Source organism: Anomalospiza imberbis, chromosome 7 (genome assembly GCF_031753505.1).
Source record: "Anomalospiza imberbis isolate Cuckoo-Finch-1a 21T00152 chromosome 7, ASM3175350v1, whole genome shotgun sequence".
Taxonomy (NCBI): Eukaryota; Metazoa; Chordata; class Aves; order Passeriformes; family Viduidae; genus Anomalospiza; species Anomalospiza imberbis.
In genome coordinates this window covers 22,610,542-22,635,077 of record NC_089687.1, presented here as the reverse complement: position 1 = coordinate 22,635,077, position 24,536 = coordinate 22,610,542, and the positions used below count along the sequence as shown (strand labels likewise).

Below are 24,536 nucleotides of genomic sequence, written 5' to 3'. Positions count from 1 at the left end.
CAAAAAAAAAAATCTATCTTGGGTGTAGAGCTGCTGAGTGAATCAGGAAGGTTCTGTTTAGATGAAATGCAGTGTTTGGTGTATTACTTGTAGAGTGTTAATCTGATGAGGATGCCCAACACCAAACATTATTTTCACATGCTGTCCTAAAGGGTAATTTTAAGTATAATGAAACATGGTGTAAAATCAAAAACTTCCAGGCACCAGCTAAATGGTTGGCATTTACCCATCTAAGAAACGTGGCTAGCAAGTATTAAAGGCATACAAATTGATACATGTTGAGCTTTAGTTTGAGTGTTTTCTTCATAGAAGAAAATACTCTGGACTTCAGCCCTACGAATATTGACTATTTGAACAGTAAAAAACTAAAACAAAAGAATCCACTAACCCCCTTGACCTTCCCCCCTCCCCGCAATAAAAAACCTTGATGCAATAAATTAAAAGTAATTGTAGCCATAGCAAATAGTATTAAGCAATTGCTCTTTCCTAAATAGCAGAATTCCATTTGGACTCTCTGATGAGCCAGGGGCCAACTCATTAACGGTATTTGAGACCCTGCAACCACTGTTTATACTTAGATGCTCCAAATCAGCCACATTTAGAACATCAGCACAGACTAGGCTTTAAATTACATTTTTTTACTAATAGTCTTAATAATTGTCTTTAGTGCTAGTGATGTTATGTCACTTGGTGTCTTTGATGTTCTGCTGATCTTTAAGATTAATACCAGAAGGGAACATTACTAATCCAAAGTAAATTTTGCAGTATGGCTATTACAGTTACTTCAGGAAGCTTCCGTCATGTTTTTAGGCAGCTTTTGCAGTTTTACAAGAACATGTGAAAAAAAATTTACATGGTCATACTTTTCAATTTCTGTCTTTTCTCCTAAAAATTACTTTCTTTGTGATAAATTCATTCTGTATCTTTATGTTTTCTATGAGACAAGTCAAAAAAGAAGAATATATTTATCCTCTGGCTAATTCCTGTATTGCCTTACCAATTGTAATAAATTCTTGGTTTCTGTGAGCCTGTGTGTGAACCACAGAAACCAAACCACCAGATCACACACATCAGAAAGGTCATATAGAGCCATGTTTTATTTTGGTAATTTTGTAGGATTAAGAGAATAAGCTTCAGTTACATAAGTCTACCCATTTGACACAGAGATTTAAAGCTTTGCTGTTGTTCTAAACCAGTTCTGCCTGGGAGGATCTTGCTTTAAAAAGCATTTCTGTTGCAGGACATGAACTTGATTGACATCCTTTGGAGGCAAGATATAGACCTTGGGGCAAGACGTGAAGTTTTTGATTCTAGGCAGCGGCAGAAGGAGTATGAACTCGAGAAACAGAAGAAACTTGAAAAGGAAAGACAAGAGCAGCTCCAAAAAGAGCAGGAGGAAGCCTTGCTGGCTCAGCTGGAGTTAGACGAAGAGACAGGTGAATTCATTCCTGTGCAGCCAGCTCATTGCATTCAGTCAGAAAACACTGAGCCACCCGTTGCTTTCTCACAGGTAAACTCCAGTTTGAGTGTGTTTAACCCTTTTTCTATTCACAGGAAGGCATAATACTAGTGGCTGCCTAAAATGAATTTGCATGTGTTGCTGTAATGGAAGATCTTCTGTTACTCAAAGATGCAGTAACCTTTTTTCATAACTTTCCTATTTAGACCACAGAGCCTTCAAAACCAGAAGCAGAGGCCTTGTCCTTTGATGACTGCATGCAGCTCTTGGCAGAAGCATTCCCATTTATAGATGAGCATGAGGTAAAAATGCATAGTTCAGTGGTTTCATGGGTGGTTTTCCATGGGGTCAGTCTCATGTCTTCTCTAAGATTTGTCTTCAGCATAAGAATAATTTGTGATCTGAGTTTTCTCCTCAAGCTGGTTCAGGCTGGCATAAAGCAGTGAGTAGACTTGAGCCTATTTTTATAATATTCCATTTTAAAAATGCTTTCCTTAAGAAACACCTGTTTGTTCTGCAGAAATGGTAGAACTCCAAAAACTAGGTTTTTGCTTTGGAAAATGCACATCTGGTTTTTTGAGTGGGTTTTTTAGTTGTCATTGTTTTGTTCGGCTTTTTAATTATTTGTTTAAACCCTTCAGACTTCTTCAGGTGCATTTCAGTCACTGGTTCCTGCTCAGGTCAATAGCAACCCAGCCTTTGTTTCCTCTGATCAAACTCAGCCACCTGAATCCCCTGATCTAGTACAACCCACTGATGCAGAGAATATGCAGAACATAGAGCAAGTATGGGAAGAATTATTGTCCCTTCCAGAGTTACAGGTTAGTATGATAAGCACCTGAAAAACAAAGCATGATAGTTTTTGGAGGACTATAGTACTTTGGAGAAGGCAGTACAATAGCATCTGAACAGATGGTGATTATTACTTGGTTTCTACACCTGTAGGGTGTTTATAACTCAATATAAGCTTTACATTTTTCAAAAAAAGTATATTGAAAAACATGTAGAAAGAATTAAATGAGTTGTTTATGGATAAGCCTGAATGAAACATTTCTAAGTCAGAACTTCCTCATGTTTAGCAACTCACTGTTTGCCTCTGTGTGCAACTTGATACAGCGTGATCATTGTTAAAATTCAGCTGCTCAAAAATGGGCAATTCTTAGTCATGGATCTACAACAGGAATTGTTTTCACAAGTGTTACTGTAAATGTTGGGGGCTTTTTAGTAATGTCTGATTGTGTGAATATGATTACTTTTGCATTCAACTTTCATCTGAGGAAAAGGTTTTTTAAAGCTGATAATAGAATATATATTTAGGTACACAAAAGATTCAAGTATATTTATATGAATGCTGTTCATATACATTCAGTAAGAAAACTTGTGTAATGTACATGTGTAAAGAAAAGAAAGTGTAAAGAAAACTTGTGTAATGTGGATATTTCAAAGGAACAAGAGTCACTTTGCTAATACAGAGAATATGTAGGGATTTTTATCCTATGTTTATATTTCTATTTTCCTTATATTTGATTATAAAATTGAATAAATTTATTTTCAAATATATTACTGTAGAATGTCATCATGCTTTCCAGCATGCTGGTGCTCTACTTTATGCTATTAATACAAGAGATGATTGCCTGCTGGAGTGCCCATAAATCTGAATCATATTCCAAAAAACTAAAGTGAAAATTTGCAGGAGCTGAATTTTTGCTGCCACTCTGCCTCTTCCCTTCGTCTTTTTATATTTTTTATATTCTTCTAGTTTTCTAACCTGATTACTGTGTTAGGCTTAAAGGCCTCCCATAAGTAACAAGGGCAATTGGCTGTGAAGAGGCAGCAGCGATGGTGAAAATAAATTAAGAAACTAAACTAAAATAATCTATTGCAGTAATTCTGAATGGCAATTTAATAATTTTCTTGAAAAAAGAAGATAATTAAAATGAGGGCACTGCCTTTTACAAATTATGTTTAGAGAAATGGAAAAACAGAGCTCTCACGTTGAAAATCTTATCTTAAGCCATGAACAACCTCAAGTAATTCCTGGGGGACAGCAGGCCTGCTTATTTCAGCTTCTGTTAAGCAACTGCCACCTCATTGGAAAGGTGTTCTTGTAGCCAGTTCTTGTAGCCAGTGAAAGCCCATCAATGGAGCAGTCTGATGTTCACACTGGTGTTAACCAGCTGAACTAATGTGTGTTTGCCCGGCTCCATGTTAAGCACTCTTCTTACTTCACCAAGATTTACATTACTCTGTGCTGAAAGCTCCTTCATTCAGTAAATCCTAAAAGAATCTTGGTTTTGAGGAACTGTGACATGAAAGTAATAGTGCTAGAAGTCACTGTTTGCTGTACATGCTCATTAAGTCTCATTCAGGAATTTTACCTTTCTGTACTCATGCCATTCCTAGCAGTGGTGCTTGTGAGAAGTTCAGACCAGGCAGCTCCAGGATCCCCACTAGCAATTACCAGAACAGGAGGGCTCCATGCAGTTTCCATACCACATTGGAATGGGTGTCTTCAGCATCCTGCTTTGAGCCTGAGAAGCTCTGCTCTCTTACTCTAAAATGCTTTGTCCAGAACAAGTTGTTTTGTGCTCTTGCTTTGGTATCTGTCATCTTCCTCGATTGCTTCTTCATAGCACAAGGGTGCTGTAGTCATCTAGACTGCAACAGTGTTATAAAACCCCTTTATGTCCATGCTGATTGCTATTTAATGCTTTTGGATTGTAGAAAAGGATTTTATCAACTGGACATGTGTTGCTCAACTTCTCCCTTGCATTTCCCATCTAGTGCCTGAACATTGAAAATGATAACCTGGCTGAGGTGAGCACAATCAGGAGCCCTGAAACCAAGCCAGCAGAGATACACAACAGCTACAGTTACTGCAGCTCATTACCCATGCTGAAAAAAGACATTAACTGCAGTCCAGATTTCCTGGATGGTATGGAGGGCCCCTTCTCGGGCATTTTGCCACCAGAAGACACCAGCCAGCTGAGTGTGAACTCTTTAAATGACACATCCCCTTCAAACCCTGATTTCTGTGAGGATTTCTACACCACGTTTATTGATACAAAGGTGAATGGTGATGCAGCAGCAACGAACACTATCAGTCAATCTCTGGCAGAGATTCTAAGTGAACCTATTGATCTTTCTGACTTTGCACTGTGTAAAGCTTTTAATGGCAACCACTCAGGGACCAGAGCAGAATGTAACGATTCTGACTCTGGTATTTCACTGAATGCAAGTTCCAGTGTAGCATCGCCGGAACACTCTGTGGAATCATCTGCCTACGCAGATAAGACTTTGGGTTGCAGCGATTCTGACATGGAAGACACAGATAGTGCTCCTGGAAGCATGCTGCAGAGCAGTGCTGGTGTATACTCTTTGCACCTCCAGGATCAAGTGTTTTCTTCCTTAGGGCCAAGCACTCAAACACCAAGTTTGCCATGTACAGTCACACCAAAGAAAGAACCCCCTCCCGCTCCTGGCCAACCCAAAGCTCCCTTCACAAGAGATAAACCTCCAGGCCGCCTTGATGCTCACCTCACGAGAGATGAGCAAAGAGCAAGAGCTTTGCAGATCCCTTTTCCTGTTGAAAAAATCATCAATCTCCCTGTTGCGGACTTCAGTGAAATGATGTCTAAGGAGCAGTTCAATGAAGCCCAGCTTACACTTATTCGAGATATACGCAGGAGAGGCAAGAACAAAGTGGCTGCTCAAAATTGCCGTAAAAGAAAACTGGAAAATATAGTAGAATTGGAGCATGATTTGAGTAACCTAAAAGATGAGAAAGAGAAATTGCTTAAGGAAAAAGGAGAGCATGACAGAAGCCTTCATCAAATGAAAAAGCAACTCACCACCTTGTACCTCGAGGTCTTCAGCATGCTACGTGATGAAGATGGAAAGCCTTACTCTCCTAGTGAATATTCACTGCAGCAAACTAGAGATGGCAATGTCTTTCTTGTTCCTAAGAGCAGGCAGTCAGGGACTAAACTTTGAAGGGCAGTACAGCTGGCTCCTGTTCTCCGAGTTACTAGTTTTGTATCATTATGATAGTTTTTACTGTGAGGTGGAATGCAGAATTCAGTAATATTTGTCAAGTAAGTCTATGCAATGACAACTTTAAAGTTGTTAATTAGTTTATGGAAGATGCAGGTTGAAAATTAGTCAAACAATGCAGATGGGCATATACAAAATTTTTATTCTGCCTTTATAACAGACATTTCCTTCTTATAGCACCACTTTGACTAGTTTCCATATATATGTAAATATTTAAATATGCCATATTTATATACTGTTCCTATCTATTGTTATATTCCTAGATTTGAGATATATATATATATATAAATGATTTTAGCCTTCTGAATATAATTTCTTGCGAGACAACCAGGATGGCTTATATTTTTTATAAATATTCAATAGTGTTCCCCATTTTTCTTACACATTTATACTTGCCTTATATTTAATATATTAATTTAGTATAAAAGTTGACACTCAGTGTTTGATTTTGCTTTATCAGCTCATTAAACTTTTTTAACTCTACTTCATACACATTTATTTCCCTAAAGGAGAGAAATCCCTGCTAGTTTTCCAAGGCTATGTCTTCCTGTAGCATAATTATCAATCACACAGCAGCGTCAGCATTACTAATGCTTCATTCAGCTTTGTTTTAACCTTTGGAAAGACCGTGTAACACAAAGTTTCAAGTCTATGTTAAGCTGACATTTTTATTTTCCTCTTTGAACACTATGTAAATTCATGAGATCTTTTTTCCAAAGGCATTTAAAATCTGTTAAAGCATTGCCAGCATTATGCCTTTTTCCAGCTAAAATTTCTGTAGGCTTTTGAGCAATTCTCCTAGAAATACACTACTGTGCCTCTGACTTCAATGAATGAGCATCACCTGTCCCTGCTGTTACTTTGGTGCTTACAGAAAACTGCATACTAGCAGCCATCCACTTGCCCTGTTTGGAATCTCTGCTCAGTGAATTGAAAAGCTTTGTGGAGTTTAAATTATGATTTATAAAATAAAAAATGGGCAAATAAATAGCATGGATTTGTTTACTACTCAAAGGATCTCATTGCACTTGATTGTTTTGGATTTTTTTCAATACAGAAAATGCTTAATTTGTAAGACGTGTTGATCTGAACATTAAAAACCATCTTCATCCCTGTGCAAGTTCTAAAAGTCATGCTTGATCTTAAGTGATTTTTTTCTTGCCACTGATGGTCCATATCATGGGTGGGCACTGGGGGAATACAAGACACACTGCTGCCACTTAAAGCAAGAAGACTAATTCATATTTGAAGATGGCAATTTTATAGCATAGGCATCAAGGAGAAAGCACACCCAGCCATGGCCCTGGACAGTCAACACCGATACACAGTAACTCCTAAACACAGGCAGGGGCTGATGGCAAAGCACAGAGCACCTAAAACACTCCTAGGTTCCCCTTGCCATTAACTATGCTATCAAATGTCTGTCAAGAGAAAATTCTCTCTACAGCTGCTCTATAAATACTTTTAATTACAAATTGGCTATAAAATGGACATCTCAGTAAACTCCCGCCCTGCACTTCCATTTGTTCACTAATGTGAAAGCCAAAGGCAAACAGCATCCTTACAGCCTTTGCAGGGACTGCTGTATTTGTACCATCCATTTGTCTAAAACATAGTACAAAGATACTTCTTCCATTACCAAAATGAAAGTGCAACTACAAAAAACCTGCGGTTAACGCAGCAGCCTTGTTTGAATTTCATCAGGTGAAGAACCAGCCTAAAGTAACTTGGTCTGTGACAACTTGCATTCACTTTAAACCAGTGTTCTTCACATCATCACCACAGTGCACGCTGCTCTCACATCAAACCCCTTAAAATCACTAAGAAAATCCACATTATTCATACATCTCAAAACATTGCAAACTATAACCTTCATTACTATTATTACTGAGGTACAGAGTATGCTTCCAAATCAGAGTGACTAGTGACATTGTCAAGTCAAAAGCCTCACACTGCTGACCTCAGACACTGACAAGCGGCCACACAGAGACCATTTGCTGCTTGATCAAAACATCCCAACTTAAAGCTATAAAGAATAAAGCTGAAAAGATGGCCTGAACCAAGGGTTTTTGGCTTGCAGTCCCCAAGTTGGAAAGATGATCCTGTAAGAAAATGTGTTGCAATAGCTCTAGACCAGTTATGTGTTCTGCACAGCACTAAAAAAAGGTGATGCCAACGCATTTCAGATTATAAGTTATTTGACAACATACACTTTATTCTGATACAAAATTGAAATATTTTAACAATTTTAATCCATTATGGACTATACTGAAATTTTAAGTTTCCACGCTATTTTAACTTGTTTAACCACAAGTTTCAAGATGTCAGCACACTAGCACCATTGCTCTTGAAGTCTTTGCCAGTTATACCATTTTATTCTGTTTCCAATCTTGCGATATTATCTTCTACATGAAGGCCATTTTTTCTTCTGTGGAGATACTTGGATTACTTTAGTTCAGGAAAAGCTAATAGAGAGAGATGTCAACCTGTAGCACCCACAGCAGAAAAAGAATCATCCATCAGATACGTGAATTTCAGTGATACTCAAGATCTTACATGCGCCACACAATTTTAAGGATACACACACTTGTCAGAGACCACAGACTGATTTATGAATATTCCACCTCAGTGTAGACAGTACATGAAAACCACATTAATGTCTTAAACACAGGAACCAAAGACAGCACGTCAGTACATCACACAATCCATGCTTGAAAATATTAGGAACCTTAAGTACTGAAAGGATATAACAGTTAAGATGCTGTGTTCAATTTTTGTTTTCTGTAACAGCATAGTTACCTCCATCAATCTGGGCTGCTTTTGGGGAAACCCCCTTCTCTACCTGGAAGTATCATTTTTGTTATCAAGTAAACTTCTGTACAACTGTAGCTTACAGACCAATGCTTTGCTAGTTTTGCATCTTTACAGCCCCATCTCCATTTAAAGCTGCTATTTTCAACAGAAGCCAGTAAACAAAAATATGGCCATGAAATAAAATTCTTAAAAGTGCCTCTTGGACAGAGATACAATTGACCTAGTACTCCCTTAAGAATGTGTTTATTTTGGTCAAAGTTATTTCTGAACAGATTTGGCTATAAATAACTGAATTTAAACAAATTAATTTTAACAAGAGTGTTATAAATCAAACTGTGAAAATAATCCTAACAGTGATTATCTATTTCTATATATGGTGCAAAAAGACCCATCCAGAGCACACAACAAATCTGCAGCAACGTGGAATCCTCTCATATTAAGGAAAAGTACAGCTTTACTCTATACACAGGCCTAGTACCAAGGCAAATGACAAAGTTTTTGTTAAAAATTAATTTTGTCAAAACATTTTCAAAATTTTACTGTTAAAAAAAAATCCAAAGACCACTGCAGGTGAAAGAGCATTTGTCTGCACCTGAGGGGCAGTGCTGTTCCCCGTTACCTGTTGCTGCACAGATGCCTGCGGAAGCTCTGCCAAGCAGAGCAAAAGCACAGGTTTCCCACTTTTAGGCTTAAGAAAGTAAGCTTGTCACCTCAGCAACAAGCTGGCACATTCTGCTAAGGCAACATGACTGTACTGCAGTTTCAGATTTAGGCTCGACCTTGGCTAAACACAAACTTGTCTCAATGTTTTTTAAGAAGTACATACTGTTATAATGAGATTTTCAATTAAGTAACTGCTGTTTTTATTAAAATCTCTGTATGTTACTTCAAAATTACAATTAACTCTGTATTACAAAGTCAGGAATTACTTTCTGGGAGTCTACAGGCAGCAGGTAAAAAGTCTAAGTACTTGAAATAGTTTGTGAACATGCCTCTGATTAGGCAGGTTCCATTTGACTACTTTCAGAGCAACTGAAGTATAACCAACATTAAAATAGAAATTGACTTCCTAAGAATGCACAGGCTCAGAAATGTATTGGGAAGTTTAAATAGATGCTGAAATACTTTATAAAAGGACCTGTAATAATCAAAGATGCAGAAAAGGAAGTAATAGTGTTCCAGTCTGTGTAAAATCAAGATTCCGTGAGTTTTTATTGCCATTCAATTTGCCTGTACAAATGCCATTGTGATTTCAGTGGGGTATCATGACAGTATTAGCCTCAATTACCCTGCCTGAAAGCACTCAGAATCTGAAAGGGAGCTTTTTGATTTGTACAGGTAAATACGTCATCACCTGGTAAGCTGAGATGCACTACCTAGGAGGGAAATACCAGCTTGCACCAATACCAAGGTCCCTCCCAGAACGGGTGCAAGCAGCCGCATCAGGGCACTCGCTGCTGAGAACAGAAGAACCGCTTCAGTGTCACTGCCTTTCTGGGCTTCTCTGCGGCACCTATTTCCTTCCACAAGGCACGGGACAATTTCCCCCCACCCCAGCACACTCCCCAGTAACCAAAGCACATTATTTCAAAACATCACATTGTCTTGTTGACCTCAGACACAAGGCAACTTTGTATCTGCCAGGAACAGAAGATTCATGAATAGGAAATGTACCAGCAAGCAGCACTCATCCAGACAGGAAACACTGGATGGCATATGCTGGAATATTTGCTGCTTGGTGCTTATAGCTTCCCTTGATATTAAGAGACTGTCAAAGGAAAGCCTGGAAGGAAATAGGGGTTAAACACATTTTACTATACACTACAAATCTTACCCAGTCAGAAACCTTCATTTGAAGAGGATGTGCAAGACATTCCCCATTTTGTCAAGCAGCAGCTTCTCATTCAACCTGAAAATTAAAGAAATTACTCTTACCTTGTTTAAAAACCTCCCACCACTCTTTATAATTCATGAAAAATTTTAAAGGCAAACCTTACCTATGCTCATTGCCCTTCCTTTCAGGTCTAAATGCTAGACCTATTGATTTTGAGTCAACTCAAGTAGCTATCACTCAAGGAGGTTCCAAAAGGTGAAGAACTCTTGCTAGACTTTCTTCGATATTTCAGCTGTGATAAGCAGATTTAACTAGCCTTGGGAAAGCTGCTCACTATCAGCACAGTATCTTATTCCTTCACTTTTCTGGAAGTTGAAGCTGTTGCTCCTGCTGCCTTGTCATTCTTTAATTAGGCTGACTTCTCCATACTCAATAGGCTGCTGAAGTCCTGTCTTACGAGTCTCCTTAGCAATGTATGGATCAAAGAAGTACATCCTAGGTTCTGTAAAGCTGGCGGATCACTGTCCTCATGGCTTACACTCTTCCACGTCACAAACAACAGCTAAGCTACCCCACCCACCTACAAAGCCGTCACTTACATCCATCTCTTAAAAGGTTGCATACAGATCTTGTTCATAAAGTTTATTATGACACTATTTTTCAAAGTTAACATTGTAGTCACAGTACAGCTACAAGAGGCCCTGTTAAAAAGAACACTGTCAATACATTCTAAAAAAATTTAGAAAATACCAGATCAATTGTCAGAAGGGACATCAACCCCATCCTCCAGTTGTCCCTGCAATCAGATGCAGGCCCCAGGTGCAAGTCTACACATCTTCTAGCATAGTAATGTACAAAGCAAGTCAGAAGTCAGGTATCTCACTCCCTAGTGAGTTGTGGTTTAGTTTCCCATGTTTTCAAACTCCAAATGGGTTGTTTAAAAAATGCCTTTATTGAAGTACAGCCTCCCCCCCACCCCAAGCCCAGATGAACACGTACAACAGAAGCGTTCACTAAACCACCAATTCTTGCTTTAACTTTTGAGATCTTTCAGAACTCCACAGACAAGAATAAGCAGACTTTGAAATCCATTTTGGAGGCTACCATCTTGACACTGGTTCCTTGTTTTAGCGTACTGCAGTCTAAATACACTCCAATAACAGCGTTTAAATAACATATGTTTAATTTTTTTTTCAAACAACACACTTATTTTTCTACCACTTCTTAAAAATTATAATTCATTAATATGACTGATTATGCCTTAAGCCATTTCATACAACTTTGCAGAGTCATTCCTACACTGGAATTGCATTTACCTTATACTGCACATTGACCCAGAAGTGAAACAGGTGTGAGTAATTCCAATACATATTGCCAAGTGTCTGAGTATTTCTTTTATTGACTGGGTCCCTACTCTTCTGAGTCTGAATTGACAGCAAGCACTGGCCTGGCAATAGTCAAGAGAATTCACATCAGATGAGGACAGCACAGACTGCAGTGCCTTAATTTGGAGGTCAGAAGTGAGAATGAAGTACAATTTCTAGCCACATGTACTGGTCAGATTTTCTACTCCACTGCACCAAATCCAGTTGTAGCACACTACCATTCTACCTCTGGGAACTCGGGACTGTACCCCTCTACGTTGTGGGAGTGCTTCTAGTCGGTAAAATACAACTAGATCGTGTTTTATCTTTGAGCTCTCAGCTGAGCACCGATGTCTGCCAGGGAAACAGCTCAAGGACTCTAATATTTAAGAGCCCATGGGGAATGGGCTTTTGGAGCACATTACCTGGGACTGTCAGTGATTACACCTGTGCTACCTTTGGCTCTCAGTCAGAAGCACGTGTCCAGAAAATTGCCTAGGGTGCATGCAAGAAAGTATAGCCAATAAATTATTGAGGAACATACCTATTACTCTCACTATGACACCTCATTTAATTGAAACAGTGCAGTCTGGTGCGAGGGAGAAGGGAAATGGGGACAAAGGGGATGAAAATTCCAAGCCACCCTCCCCAAAGTATAGTTTTATTGAAACAGAATCATTGTATATCCCAAGGAAACAGGCACTTGATTCCCCCCACCTTAACTTCTCGGGAATTACAATAAATATAAAGGTAAAAAGCAAATTTTTCTCTCCACCCAAGACTTAAACAACTTCAGTTATGCCTTATGCATCTCAAATGAGACGGGAGACAGCTTTCATGTGTCTAAAGTTGGTCTTGTTAAAATATTTATCATGCCTTATTTTCTTGAAGCGCTAGTACTAATACAGAACTACAAATTAAAAAAATATGCACAAACCAAAGTAATTTGAAATTTTCATTAAGATAAAGCTTAGTTCTATGATTCACAAACACTAATTTGAGTAACTCAAATCCTAGTTATACATCTAAACAAACTATAATGCAACATACAGATGTTTTCCCTCTGTATGCCTATGTAACTCATGTCAATGACAGTTACGTATATACACTGAGACTAGACCCCTTAAGACTGCAAATCAATAGGTGTTTCTATTGTTAACTTTAAATTAATACAAAATAGTAATTGAGAAATGCATTTATCTTCTCTATTAACTAACAAGGAAACACCCTAAACTACATTTCAATTCTGTTATAGAGTTCTCTGTACTAAATGTGGAAAAACTGAACTACACAAATATTGAAAAGTTAAAAATTCATTGATTTGTTTATTCCTGGTACCACTACCACAATTTACAGGGCAATATACCTGATGTAATGGGAAAATAAAAAGAAAAAAGAAAGACAAAGCTACAACAGAGAAAGACCTCAGGAATGTACATCTAATTGACACTACATTGCATGAATCAATAGCTGCACTTTTTGCAAACTGTGGCTATGACAGTCCTGATCAAGAAGGGTTTCCTGTTTAAGCTGCAGTAACTTTTCTGACTATGGATCATCGTTCCTTCTGTGGCAGATTTTACAGTTCCTCTAATTCATTTGGGACGACTGTCTCAAAGTAACCTGCAGCTTTCCTGACAACTCCTCGCTCTCTCTCCTGCTAAGAACTGTAGCCTGTTGAATACAGGATAAGAAAATTATTACTCTCAGTGAACAGTTGTACATTATTAATCATCATTATAAGTATGCATTACACCTACCCTTTTTCTGGTAGCATTTTTAGAATCTTCTACCACCATAGCCCCCACTTCCACTTCCAGATCCATAACCACCTAAAAAACCAGTGTGTATATTGAAGTACATGAACAACAACGGATTTCAACTCAAAAATATTTTCTGTACAAAATCATACTTACCACCATAGGGACTGCCTGAACTTCTGCCACCAAAGCTGCCACCACCTTTCATGGGACCATAGTTAGACTGCTGTTGTCCACTGTAATTTCCAAAATCATTATAGTTTCCACTTCCACCATAATTACCTAAAACAAGTAATTTATAAAGCCATGTTTGTTTAACACTTAGGACACAAAACTTACCAAATTCCAATATCCAATATAAAAATAAACTGTAGTAGTTTAAAACAATTCAAAATTAAATTAATGTATTTTGATGCTACCTGTATGCAAAATGCACAAGTAACAGAAGACCCCTGATATTTTTACTAGGACAACACACTTGAAACGCTCAAAACCATTAAAATTCCTGTACTCTGCCTCCACACACAGATTTATAGTCAAAGCTTTTTGAAAAATACATCCCTGGCAAAACAAAGTTGTAGTTTATCAAAGCTGATCCCCATGAAAAACAACTTTCCTTATGTAACATGGCCTTCTACGTTAAAACCTAGACATACAACTCATTTTATGAATTACCAAATTTCGGGCATTGTGAAATGAAACCTAAGAACCCTAGATGTTGAATTAAAGCTGGAATCTTACCACCACCAAAATTTCCTCCTTCATTGTAGCCATCATATCCTCCTCCTCCACCTCCGTATCCACCACCTGGGTTTCCATATCCTGGTCCTCCACCACCACCATAACCTCCTCTGCTGCCATAGCCAGGACCACCTCCATAGTTGCCACCTTTGAATAAAAGAGAAGTCAAACTTAACACACCAAAGCTAAATAATGGTAAAGAAAGATTCCTTTAACCAAAAAAACCAAACAAACCAACACACACAATAAAAATGTCCCACAGCACTTTTCCTATATTATACTCATTGTGGCTGAATAAGTTATTTAAAATATTTAATTGAGAAAAAAACCCATGCTTATAAAACCAAGACCTAAGTAATTAATTACATCCTACTTCCCTCCATCCCTTTTTGCATTCTGATAACTGCATTTTTTTTGGTAAATGAGGTATATTTCTCTTCAGATGAATTTTGGATACTCATCCTAACTGCATCATGAAAAAGATACCACTGAACCACAAGAAGAAGTCCTAAGAGTTTACTGAAAACACTTGTTTACTGCTTTATTCAGTTTTAGTTATCTCAACTGATACCAGAATCTCCACTTAGTTCTCAATAATAAGCAGCTCCTTTATGACCTTATGATATGAGATTTTTTTAAAAGGGTAAATACAGACAAGTATTTTTTCCACCATTATTTTGTGGGGAGAACAAAAAAAGTCAACTCTTCACAACTCTACAATGTAGCAATTTCATTTTCATTATTGCTATTATCACATTATCACCAAAACAGACTTTGCTTCCAAGGTGAATGCAAGACTTACAGCTGGTTCTAACATTGGAGGAAAAGGAAGTGAACAATACACTTACCATCACCAAATCCATTGTATCCGTCACCACCCCCAAAGCTTCCTCTGCTCCCACCACCGCCACCACCACCCCCATAGCCTCCTAGAACACAAAACAGATGAGAATGTTTTCCTGAACAAACATGTTAAGTGTTTAAGCCAACTGTCACAGGAACTTAAAAAAAAAAAAAACCCAACCCCCCCCCCCCCAAAAAACAAAACAACCAAACAAAAAAATAAAAACCAAAAAAAACCCCACCCAAACCCAACCAAAATGCAAATAACATTCTACAATGATATTCCAGCCATTTACCTCTCCCACCAAAGTTTCCTCCGCGGCCAAAATTCCCTCCACCGCCTCCGAAGTTTCCACGGCCCATGAAGTTGCCTGAGCCACCCCCACGACCTACAAAATATTTCACTTGAATTACATTAATTGAAAACCTGTTACACTAAATAGCTATGCACAACTACAACTCACCTCTCTGAGAGCTAGCAGTCTGCATCTCTTGTTTTGAGAGCGCTTTTTTCACTTCACAGTTGTGTCCATTTATAGTATGGTATTTCTGAACTACAGAAAATAGTGAAAAAGGAAAGTTAGAAATCACATCAATGCAATATGCTGTAAAACTCACAGAAAGTTACTGTAAGGCATGTGCTCACTTTGAAAAGTAACATGAAATCAACCCCATCCTTTACAACAGTAAAACAGCTGATTATGCAATCATCTCATTCCACACACCACTCTTCTGAAATTTTAACACTTTATCCCCTAAATAATTTCTCACTAAAGAGCTTACATACCAACAATTTTATCAACTGTATCATGATCATCAAAAGTAACAAAAGCGAAGCCTCTCTTCTTTCCACTCTGCCTGTCTTCCATGACCTCTATGGTTTCAATCTTTCCATATTTTTCAAAGTATTCCCTTAGATTATATTCTTCTGTATCTTCTTTAATTCCACCAACAAATATTTTCTTTACTGTGAGGTGTGCCCCAGGCTTTACAGAATCCTGCAATGCCAAAAATGATATTCAGTGCTTAAAGCAGTAGGTAAAGATCAGGATATGTGGTTAACTGGAACATGAACTTACCTCCCTGGAAACTGCTCTCTTTGGTTCAACCACGCGTCCATCAACCTTATGTGGTCGAGCGCTCATGGCAGCATCCACCTCCTCCACACAGGAGTAAGTCACAAAGCCAAAGCCTCTGGAACGTTTTGTTTGTGGGTCTCTCATCACCTGCAAACACACAAGGAGGCACTCTGTATTTCTATGCTACTTTAAGTACCTAACCCTTTTGAAAGCACGAACTAGTTAACAGAGACTTTACCACACAGTCTGTGAGTGTGCCCCATTTCTCGAAGTGCTCTCTCAAGCTATCATCTGTTGTTTCAAAGCTCAGACCTCCAATGAACAGCTTTCTCAACTGCTCTGGCTCCTTTGGCTCATGGCCCTACAAAATGAAAAAATCAAAAACACGTTTTGAATACAAATCACAGAATTAAAATTTCAGTGAATTATCAGAAGTTATCTGTGTACATTATAACTACAAATAGGTGAAATACATTTACATAAAAACAATGACTTCTAATGGGTTTAGACAGCAGCATAGTAAACACTTAATGAGGTGTGATTTTAATCAAAACACTAACAACTTAAAGAGAGCTAAAATGCAAATAGTAAAGGGATTTCAATATACTAGGTAACTTATTTGCTCCCCACTACCCTGAAGTGCATTCATTCCATGCCTATCTTTGAGCAGCAGTTCGCACTGTAGGGACTGGGGATGAAGCACTGCTAGATAAAGGGAAGTTCTAATGTTTTATGAAGCATAAATATGCAGAACTACAAAAAATTTAAGGATGCAGTATACAAAGAAAAAAAGGTTCCTGCTCAGGCTGAGTGTCTACTCTTCGGGGATGTCCATTTTCAAAGGTTACCTTTATGCATTTTTATGAAGCATATAAATACTGAATTCCTTCAAATATAAATTCTGTACTTTGATAATTCTACTACTGGAGTACCTGCAAGCAAGATAGTGTAAATATATATGTGGATTTTAGTGTTATGGGAAATACCTTTAAAGTGTGAGACGACACGGACCTATGTCCTACAGACAAGAAAATGCTCTAACAACTCATTGATGACCAGTAGGGGGTACAACTACTGGAATAAGATTGGTAACTTAGCAAGCATCACAGAACAAGCAAGTTTAACAGCTCTTGGTAACACTGCCTATATATGACCAATCACATTTTAAAAGGTGCAAATCTGCAGATCCCAGTCTTCTATCGAATGACTGAAATGGGCTTAAGAGTACTACTGTGTTTCCACTGTTTCAGTGCTGCACTTTTTTGCTAGACAGGGAATTTCCCCATACATAAGACGTGGAATTCACAAAAAATTGTTTCACAACTGCCATTGTCAGAGAAGTCTTACCAGACTTCTCTCTGTTTAAAAGCAACCAGATTAAAATCTCATTTAGCAAGTGGGTACTTCTGTGCATGTAAAACACTCCACAAGGTGCTGACCAACTATGCTGTGTATGGCTTCAGTTCTGCAGCATCAATGTTCAACAGGCTTCACTGTTTCTGCTGCAGTCCATTAAACCAGACTAGATACAGCAACATCCTGATATGAACTACATAAAAACAACCACAGACTTCTATCTATAGACATTCTGCTTCAAATCTGAAGTGCTTTAACCTCTGCCACACTGCTAGGGCTGGCCAGAAAGGCTTAAGCCCCTCTGAGTGAGAGTTTTTGTATTATACAGTGCTTTAGCAAACCGTTGGCTTATAATACTTATGTTGTACTACAGCAAACAGTAACTAAGATTATGAAAAGCTGTCTGGGAAGTAAATCCCTGCACCCTTACACCTGTTGAATTTTGTTAGAAAGAAGCCCACCATTTTTGATAACAGCCTTCTATTTAAGGCTTTGTTACCTCAGGATCATCATATAAACCAATAACAGTCAATGGTCCCATGATTACAAAGTAAAGCTTCTAGTGTCTTCCAAGTGGTTCAGGCTGCAAAAGCATTAAAAAAATCATCTCCCTTCTCACTACACTGAACCTTTAAATTTCATAGGATTACACACCTACTGTATATAGAAACTGTAGGTCAAATGTTAACTGTTGCCAATTCCAATTTTTAAAATCTACTATAATTTTTAGTTGGGTTATGTTAAAGCTGGGAACATTAAGCATTTCAAACTCTTCTATACATATTGAAAGACACTTATTAAGTGAAACTGCGAAGATCAGACTCCTCCAAAATCAGAAATGTATGTAAGGAAAAACTGGACAGACTATTTAGAGTTCTCTGATATTATTCAAGGCTATGAGAGTTTCCAGCTAACAACTCAAGAGTGATTTTACCTTAAAAGAATAGCCACAGAATTTTTCAGGTAAGGAAAAATGAAGTTCTTTTCTGCTTATTGTTATTTTGTGCACGAGAACTGCTGTTCTCATACAGTGGAAAGAATACCTACTGTTACAGCTTCTCTGTTCTACTGAAGAATTATCTTTAGGACACATACGTGTTATAGGAACTCTGTGCAAAAAACAGAAGGCAGCATTTTCTTAGAGAATTATGGAATTGGTTTTTTTAGGCAGTTTGCTCTCACTGGGGTTTTCTGAGTGCTGTTCTCTATCACACAAGACTGTTTCTCAGTTGTTCTCCTTCAAGTTATTTCTAACAGCACTCTTTCCTGCACAGAACATCCTGCAGATCACATCTCTCGCTCAGTGTACCTTCCACCCTGCTCTATAAGAATCAGGCCGCCTCCTGCTCAGCTGACACGGCACGAGGGCACGCCATTTTGCAGCACTCCTCTGGAAGGAGTAGGGAAGAGCAGCTGCAAGACCTTCCAGCCTGCCTTTAGTCGGCAAGACACGGTTTCTCCCCCTAAGCTGTCAGAGGGGCTTCCAGACACATTACATGGCTCTGCGGAGGCGGAAAGCCTTCCTTCTGCCCCGACTTTGGCCTTCCCCCGCCAAAGCCCAAGCGCTGCGCGGGCCCGACCGCCTCCATTTTGTGCTGAGCCGCAGCCGCCGCGCCGGCAATATGGAGCCGAGGGCGGGGCGCGCGGCCGGCGCCGCAGTGGCGCCATGGGCGGGGCCCGGCCCGCAGGGGCCCAGGGCCCCGCTGCTCGCCTCCTGCCGCCGGCAGAACCGCACCGCTGCCTCCCAGGCCCTACCGAAAGCCCCAACGCTCGGCGCAGTGTAAGCGTACCTCTCGCCTAAGGGGGGGGAGGGGGGGGTGTGGGAAAGATGGCAGCTGGAACCCCCTGGAATTCCTGCAAAAATCCTCCTCTTTGCAGAAATCCTGACGCCTTTTGAGACAATGCTGCTTCAGATCCATACTGCTTCTATCCTGAGGTTGCCATCAAGTGAAATTTCCCATGGCAGGGGTTTTGAATGATCAGCCTTTTGGAACTGCAGTGTTTTTCTCTACAAGGCAGTTTTCAGGTGGAGCTCTCCCATGCATTCTACTTCTGAGCAGCAGCAAGTGTCCATAAAATGCCTGTCACCAAACCTACACTCAGCTGTGGCTGAACCTGAAACCACCCTGTCCCCAGGCAGTACAATCCTAGACAGTCTCCTGAAACGGGAAAGCTTACATGCCACTGCGGCCTCAGCAACAATCTCTGAGAAACTTATTCTCTCGAAATGCAACAGTTTTTAAGATCATTGCAGGACAATCTACTTTTGTGAACTACAAGAGCTAATTTAGTATGCAGCTGATCAGCCCCCATTACACTCAATTCAAAGTCTGAATGAGTGAGTTTCAAATTCCTTCCAAATGGATTTACACACTGTACTTAAATACAAAGTAACCATACACTACCAGACACATGCAACTCGGACAAGGTTTGTTCGTAATTCAAGTGTTTAGGCCCTCACATATTGCAGTAGTGCATCATTCCAGAAAAAGTTGGTTTGAACTAGCTAAAATATTCAAGCAACCTGAAAAAGTAATGTTAGAAAGCAAACAAATCCAAATAAACGAAGATAAAATGCCTCTGTTATAAGCTATATAAGCACGTTTAATACCCTTTTTGCTAACCTTAAAGTTATTTTCTGAAGGGTATTAAGAACTTTTCCCCCCTCCCACTTCCACACCCTGCCCCCAAAAGTAACTAGCTCCCATCCTCCCAAAAACAGCCCCAACGTCTTCTCTATACTACGCACCTTATTCAGTCTACGGTATTTCTGCTAGAAGCAAAAGAAAACAGTTATTTTTACTTAGTACAGCTCGCTTTCAATTGCAGTGACTTTCAGGCAACCATTTTTACTTAAAAAAAAAAAAGAAAAAAAAAGAAGAAAAGAAAATAGGAACCTGTCTTCATTCCCACTAAAAACAGGACTTTTGAAGGTAGAAGTAATCAAGTTCCTGCTGATACTCTGATTTTAATAATTCCACCTTGCTTTAATCAGAAACATATATTTAATCAATTCTGTTATAACAGAAAGCTACACAAGCAAAATTTCCCCATTATGCTTAACACCCCACCCCTTAAAACTGTAAGTAGCAAACTGCAATTTAAAAGTTACTCCACTAATACGGGGATGAAGAAGGTAGAAAAAAAATATTAATATATCAAATAGAAATGGTTAACTTGGTTTTTTTTCATCTTTACCCCTTAAAACTACTTTATTTTTAATAAAAACCCCATCCTCTCACCTGTGAGGATCGTCTTCCTTTCCTCTTGTAGTCTTCCACTTCTCTCTCTTCCTTAATAGCAGCCATTTTGGAAGGGTACTCTAACTCGGCCTTTCTTTTAGATCTAGGAAACCTAGAAAACAGGTTGGATAAGTCAGTACTTACCCCAGTTCCTGTGACACAGGGCCTTCTCTGGCTGCAACACACAGGTGTAGCTTTGCAGGAAGAAAGGGGTCAAAGTACAAAAAACATCTCAGAAGTATTTAAAATGGTAGGATAAAAAGGCTCAGGCTACTTAGCTAACAATTGAAAAGAGCTGTAAGAGAAACATCTGCTATCCCAGTCAAGCTCACTATACAAACTAATGCTAAAATCTGTAGCAAACCTTTATCTATTACTGTCTGACTGAACTATTGCAAATACAACTGACAGCAAGCAAATTCCACCTTCAATACCCAAACTCCTTAGGTAAATTCTGCTTCTATGGATTTTTAAGCTCCAAAACATGTAACATTTTGCAAATATTGCTTATTAAAACTTTCTGATGACTACCTCTTGTAGTCAGCTATCCAGCAGTGTGGAACACTAGAGGATGTCTTGGTATAGTTACTGTATTAAAAAATACTTTCCACTAGGAGTAATGCAAGAACCCCTTACTGATGCTAACTTGCAACATCAGGAACTGCTGGTCCTCGGGAGTCTACAGCACGAGGCACCTGCATTACTTTTCCTTCCATATTATATATTTGATTACTGCCCTGTAGTATGGAACCTATGTCCCTTTACAAACAGAAAATCTTGTACGAGATAAACACAGTGAATGAACCCATACCTACACATTTAAACAAAAAAATCATGTTCCCTTTGACCGTTTTTCTAGAAAACTTTCTGGGATCCTTCAGTCCTAATGCATTCATTTATCTCTGGCCAATATTAATTACTACTTCGGATACTTACTGAAACTTTATTACAGTAGCCTAAGCGCAATACTGTTAACGACATAACATACTTCAGTAAAACTAAACTTCTGCTGCATTTAAAAGTATAGATATTTACAAGATTAGGTGTACTTCTGTGAGAGGTTTGTTTGCTTGGGTTGTGGGTTTTTTTAAACGTTTTCTTCCTGCAAATTTTGTTCCTGCATGTGGAAAAGCAGGCAGGTTTCTACTAATGAGTAACACATACTGTTATTCTAAGTGGATATTCTTACACATAACTTCATGTTAAAATCCAGCTTCAAATTAAACTCAATTGTGAAATCATGAGTATCATGATTTAATGCATTAACAATTTTAAAGGTTTTATTAAGTAACATCAAGGTGTTTGTATTATCTTCAATTCCTCGCTACACAATGTTAAACCTGCTCTTGAAATCCTTTAAATCAAATATCAGTTTGACTTAAGAGGTATTAGGCTATCAAATACTTCAACAAGTCATGTAAGGGAGGTATGAAACAGAACATTAACACTTCAAGGGCTTTCTACAAACTAACTGTATGGCAAAATAAAGCTTTAGGAATTGTTGGGGAGCAAAGGAATAAGCTTATTTAAATACCTTTTTAATGTAATGGTAAGTATGAATCCCTTTCCTCAGTCACCTACAGCCTTCCCCAGTGAGGCTCCACACTGGCCAACATAAAGCTCCTGGGCATGGTCTCTGCCCCAATGGCCTCTAAAGGCCTTGAGGGTTAAAAAGGAGTTGTCTTCTTGCTAATGCACACCATCAGCTCATGTGGAACACAGCCCTGCTTAGTCCTATTCCTATTTTGCCTTACAGAATGTTGTTAAGGCTGACAGCACTAAATTTTTAAATTCTTATCACCAACAGAACACTATTCAACTCTGAATAAAAATACTCAGAATAGTTTCGTTGTTAAACTAGCATTGAGCAATCATATACTGCAACTTAACTGCAGAACTTAAAGCAATCTCCAAGGAAAGCTTTAAATCATAATGATAAAGTCACCAGGACGTGTCTCATTACTCACCACGCTGCTCTATCTCTTACAGGAGAAAAGGTAACAGAGACAAACCAGACATTATCAAGATGGAAGTTCACCCATCCAATCAGAGAACACTATGGAAATACACTGGTCTTTTCTGTAAGCAACTCGAGTTGGACTCAAAGTACATATAGAAGGGTGTTTTACCAAACCTAAAAGTCAAAGCAGGAAAAAACTGATTCTCTTAAAGTGTGTTGGTAGTGTACTCCCAATACCAATAGGAACACGTGTCTGAGAAAATATCCAAAGTATTAGCTGGGTAACGTGTGCGAATACCTGATGTGATAGGTTCCCAAGCTTTACTGAATCACTTTCCAAGGCTTTGAACACATCACCCCTCTCAGTTATTAAACCCCAAAGCAGCTAAAACAATTGTTTACACGAAAAAGTTATTTTTAGCTGCTTTGGTTAAGGGATCCAGTTTCTTCTGGTTTTAATGCAGGAACAGAAACTAGTGAGTTGTTGGTTTCTCAGATCTTAATTTTTAAGGTTTCAGCTTTCAGTGAAAGGATTAAAGATAAAATACCACACACGAAAAAAAAAACACAAAAAACCCCCAAAAAACCAAAAAAAACCCAGCACTATTTTTGCTTGCTGTACTCTAAAACACTTCAGCAGACACCCTTAGGTTTTGAGGAAAGGAAAGCAAGGGCAGAATATCATCACTATTTCCCTCCACGTAGGGCGAGGATGATTTCTCCAGATTTGTGCAGACTGCTTCATGCTGCTCACCAGGACCATGGCAGAATGCCACCGTATGTCCTGGGTCTTTTCCATGTGTAATTGTGGGCGTAGAAAAATGGAAGAGTACTGAACTTTTCCTTCCCCCACCTCCCGGGCAGCAAAGGCTCCCGGCATGATTTAACTCCCTCTGGGCAGGCGTAAGAGATACTAGGGAGGTGCTACAACGTGTTGCTGCGAGACGCAGCGTATTGCAGTAAACCACTTTAATACTTCTGAAATCTGTTTCGAGAAAACTGAGTGTGTAGAAAGTGTGTTAACGAATATCCCTGCCGCACTACTCCGGGTAGCTCACGGTCGGGGGTGGGCCGGGTAGGGAAGGGGGGAAAGGAACACAGGCAGGGCAGAACAATGACGCACGCACGTGTAGGGCTCGCCTTGCCCTCCTGCTGCCCGAACACGCGCCCATGTGTCTCGCAGTCCCCAGGACTGCTGCGAAGGGCTCTGCTGCCCACAGCCCTGCCGCGGCCCGGGCCCCTCTCACCCACGCGCCGGAGCGCTGCGAAATGGCGGCCGCAGCCCGCGGGGCCGCGCGGCGGAAGCGCCGCCTCTCCCGCTCCCTCTCTCTTCCTGCCCGCGCCGCCATTGCAGAGTAACGCGGCGTGGCGCAGGCGAAAGCGGCTCTGGAGCGCGGCAAGAACGCCACAAGGAGGCGGCGGCCGCGGGAACTGCAAGGGGCTCCATTACATGTTGCCGCCAACCGCCCCCTTCCCGCCGCGCTTTCCCGGCCGCAGGCTCGGGCGGAGTTCAAGCCGCTCCAGCTCCGCGCGGCAGAAGCCGCCTCGCTGCCGGCTCGGCCGACAGCGGCGAGCCCCGCGCCCCGCGCAGTTACCTCCATTTTGTGCCCGGGCTCGGCCAGCGCAGCGCCAATATGGAGCCGGGCGGGAGAGGAGGGGGCGGGCGCGCGGGGGGGTCACGTGGCGGCGAGGCGGGCTCGGGGCGGCGCGCGCGCTGCGGCCGTTACCGCTTTTCTTCTCAGGGCCCGCCGCCCATCCCCCCCTCCTGCTCTTCCCCCCCCGGTCCGCGCGGCGCCTTCCCCGCCAGGACAGAAAAGGATCGGGAGCGAGGGAAGGTGGGGAGAGGGAAGGTGCGGAGAAGGGTAGGGAGGCGAGGAAAGAGAAGATATCACCGTGCCGGCGTTCAGCGACAGCGCCTTCCCGCCCTCGTCGGTCCCACGCCGACCGCCGGCCCCGCGCACAAACCGCCGCCCGCTGTGGGGGTGGCGGCGCCGGCGCAGCCGCGCCGGGCGCGCGGGGCGGCCCCGCCTC

The 24,536-nt window shown here is 40.3% G+C and overlaps 2 protein-coding genes across 20 annotated transcripts in view; one reads left to right on the top strand and one right to left on the bottom strand.

The window, feature by feature from the left end:
* NFE2L2 (NFE2 like bZIP transcription factor 2) overlaps positions 1–6,641 on the top strand; it is a 23,595-nt gene extending 16,954 nt beyond the window's left edge. For both annotated transcript variants that reach the window (XM_068195959.1, XM_068195960.1), the window contains exons 2-5: positions 1,241–1,510; positions 1,666–1,761; positions 2,101–2,280; positions 4,244–6,641. In XM_068195959.1, the coding sequence (XP_068052060.1) occupies positions 1,241–1,510; positions 1,666–1,761; positions 2,101–2,280; positions 4,244–5,452 (1,755 nt within the window). In that variant the 3' untranslated portion in view covers positions 5,453–6,641. The remainder of the gene's footprint in view (positions 1–1,240; positions 1,511–1,665; positions 1,762–2,100; positions 2,281–4,243) is intronic.
* HNRNPA3 (heterogeneous nuclear ribonucleoprotein A3) lies at positions 1,080–24,536 on the bottom strand. Of its 18 annotated transcripts, none has more exons than XR_011000876.1 (14): positions 24,398–24,536; positions 20,546–20,657; positions 20,053–20,076; positions 16,186–16,308; positions 15,948–16,094; positions 15,656–15,866; positions 15,333–15,422; positions 15,165–15,272; positions 14,874–14,984; positions 14,026–14,172; positions 13,441–13,566; positions 13,285–13,356; positions 10,161–10,235; positions 1,080–2,297 (listed from the first exon to the last, which is right to left on the bottom strand). XR_011000876.1 is itself a non-coding variant. In XM_068195968.1 (13 exons), the coding sequence occupies exons 2-12, from the start codon at positions 20,609–20,611 to the stop codon at positions 13,304–13,306; spliced, it is 1,206 nt and encodes a 401-aa protein (XP_068052069.1). In that variant the 5' UTR covers positions 20,612–20,657; positions 24,398–24,536; the 3' UTR covers positions 7,709–10,235; positions 13,285–13,303. The 18 variants fall into 18 exon arrangements, 16 of the variants coding, with proteins under 16 accessions (XP_068052069.1, XP_068052066.1, XP_068052077.1 ...); XR_011000875.1 differs by lacking the exon at positions 1,080–2,297 and adding an exon at positions 7,709–7,998; XM_068195968.1 differs by lacking the exon at positions 1,080–2,297 and having other exon boundaries at positions 7,709–10,235.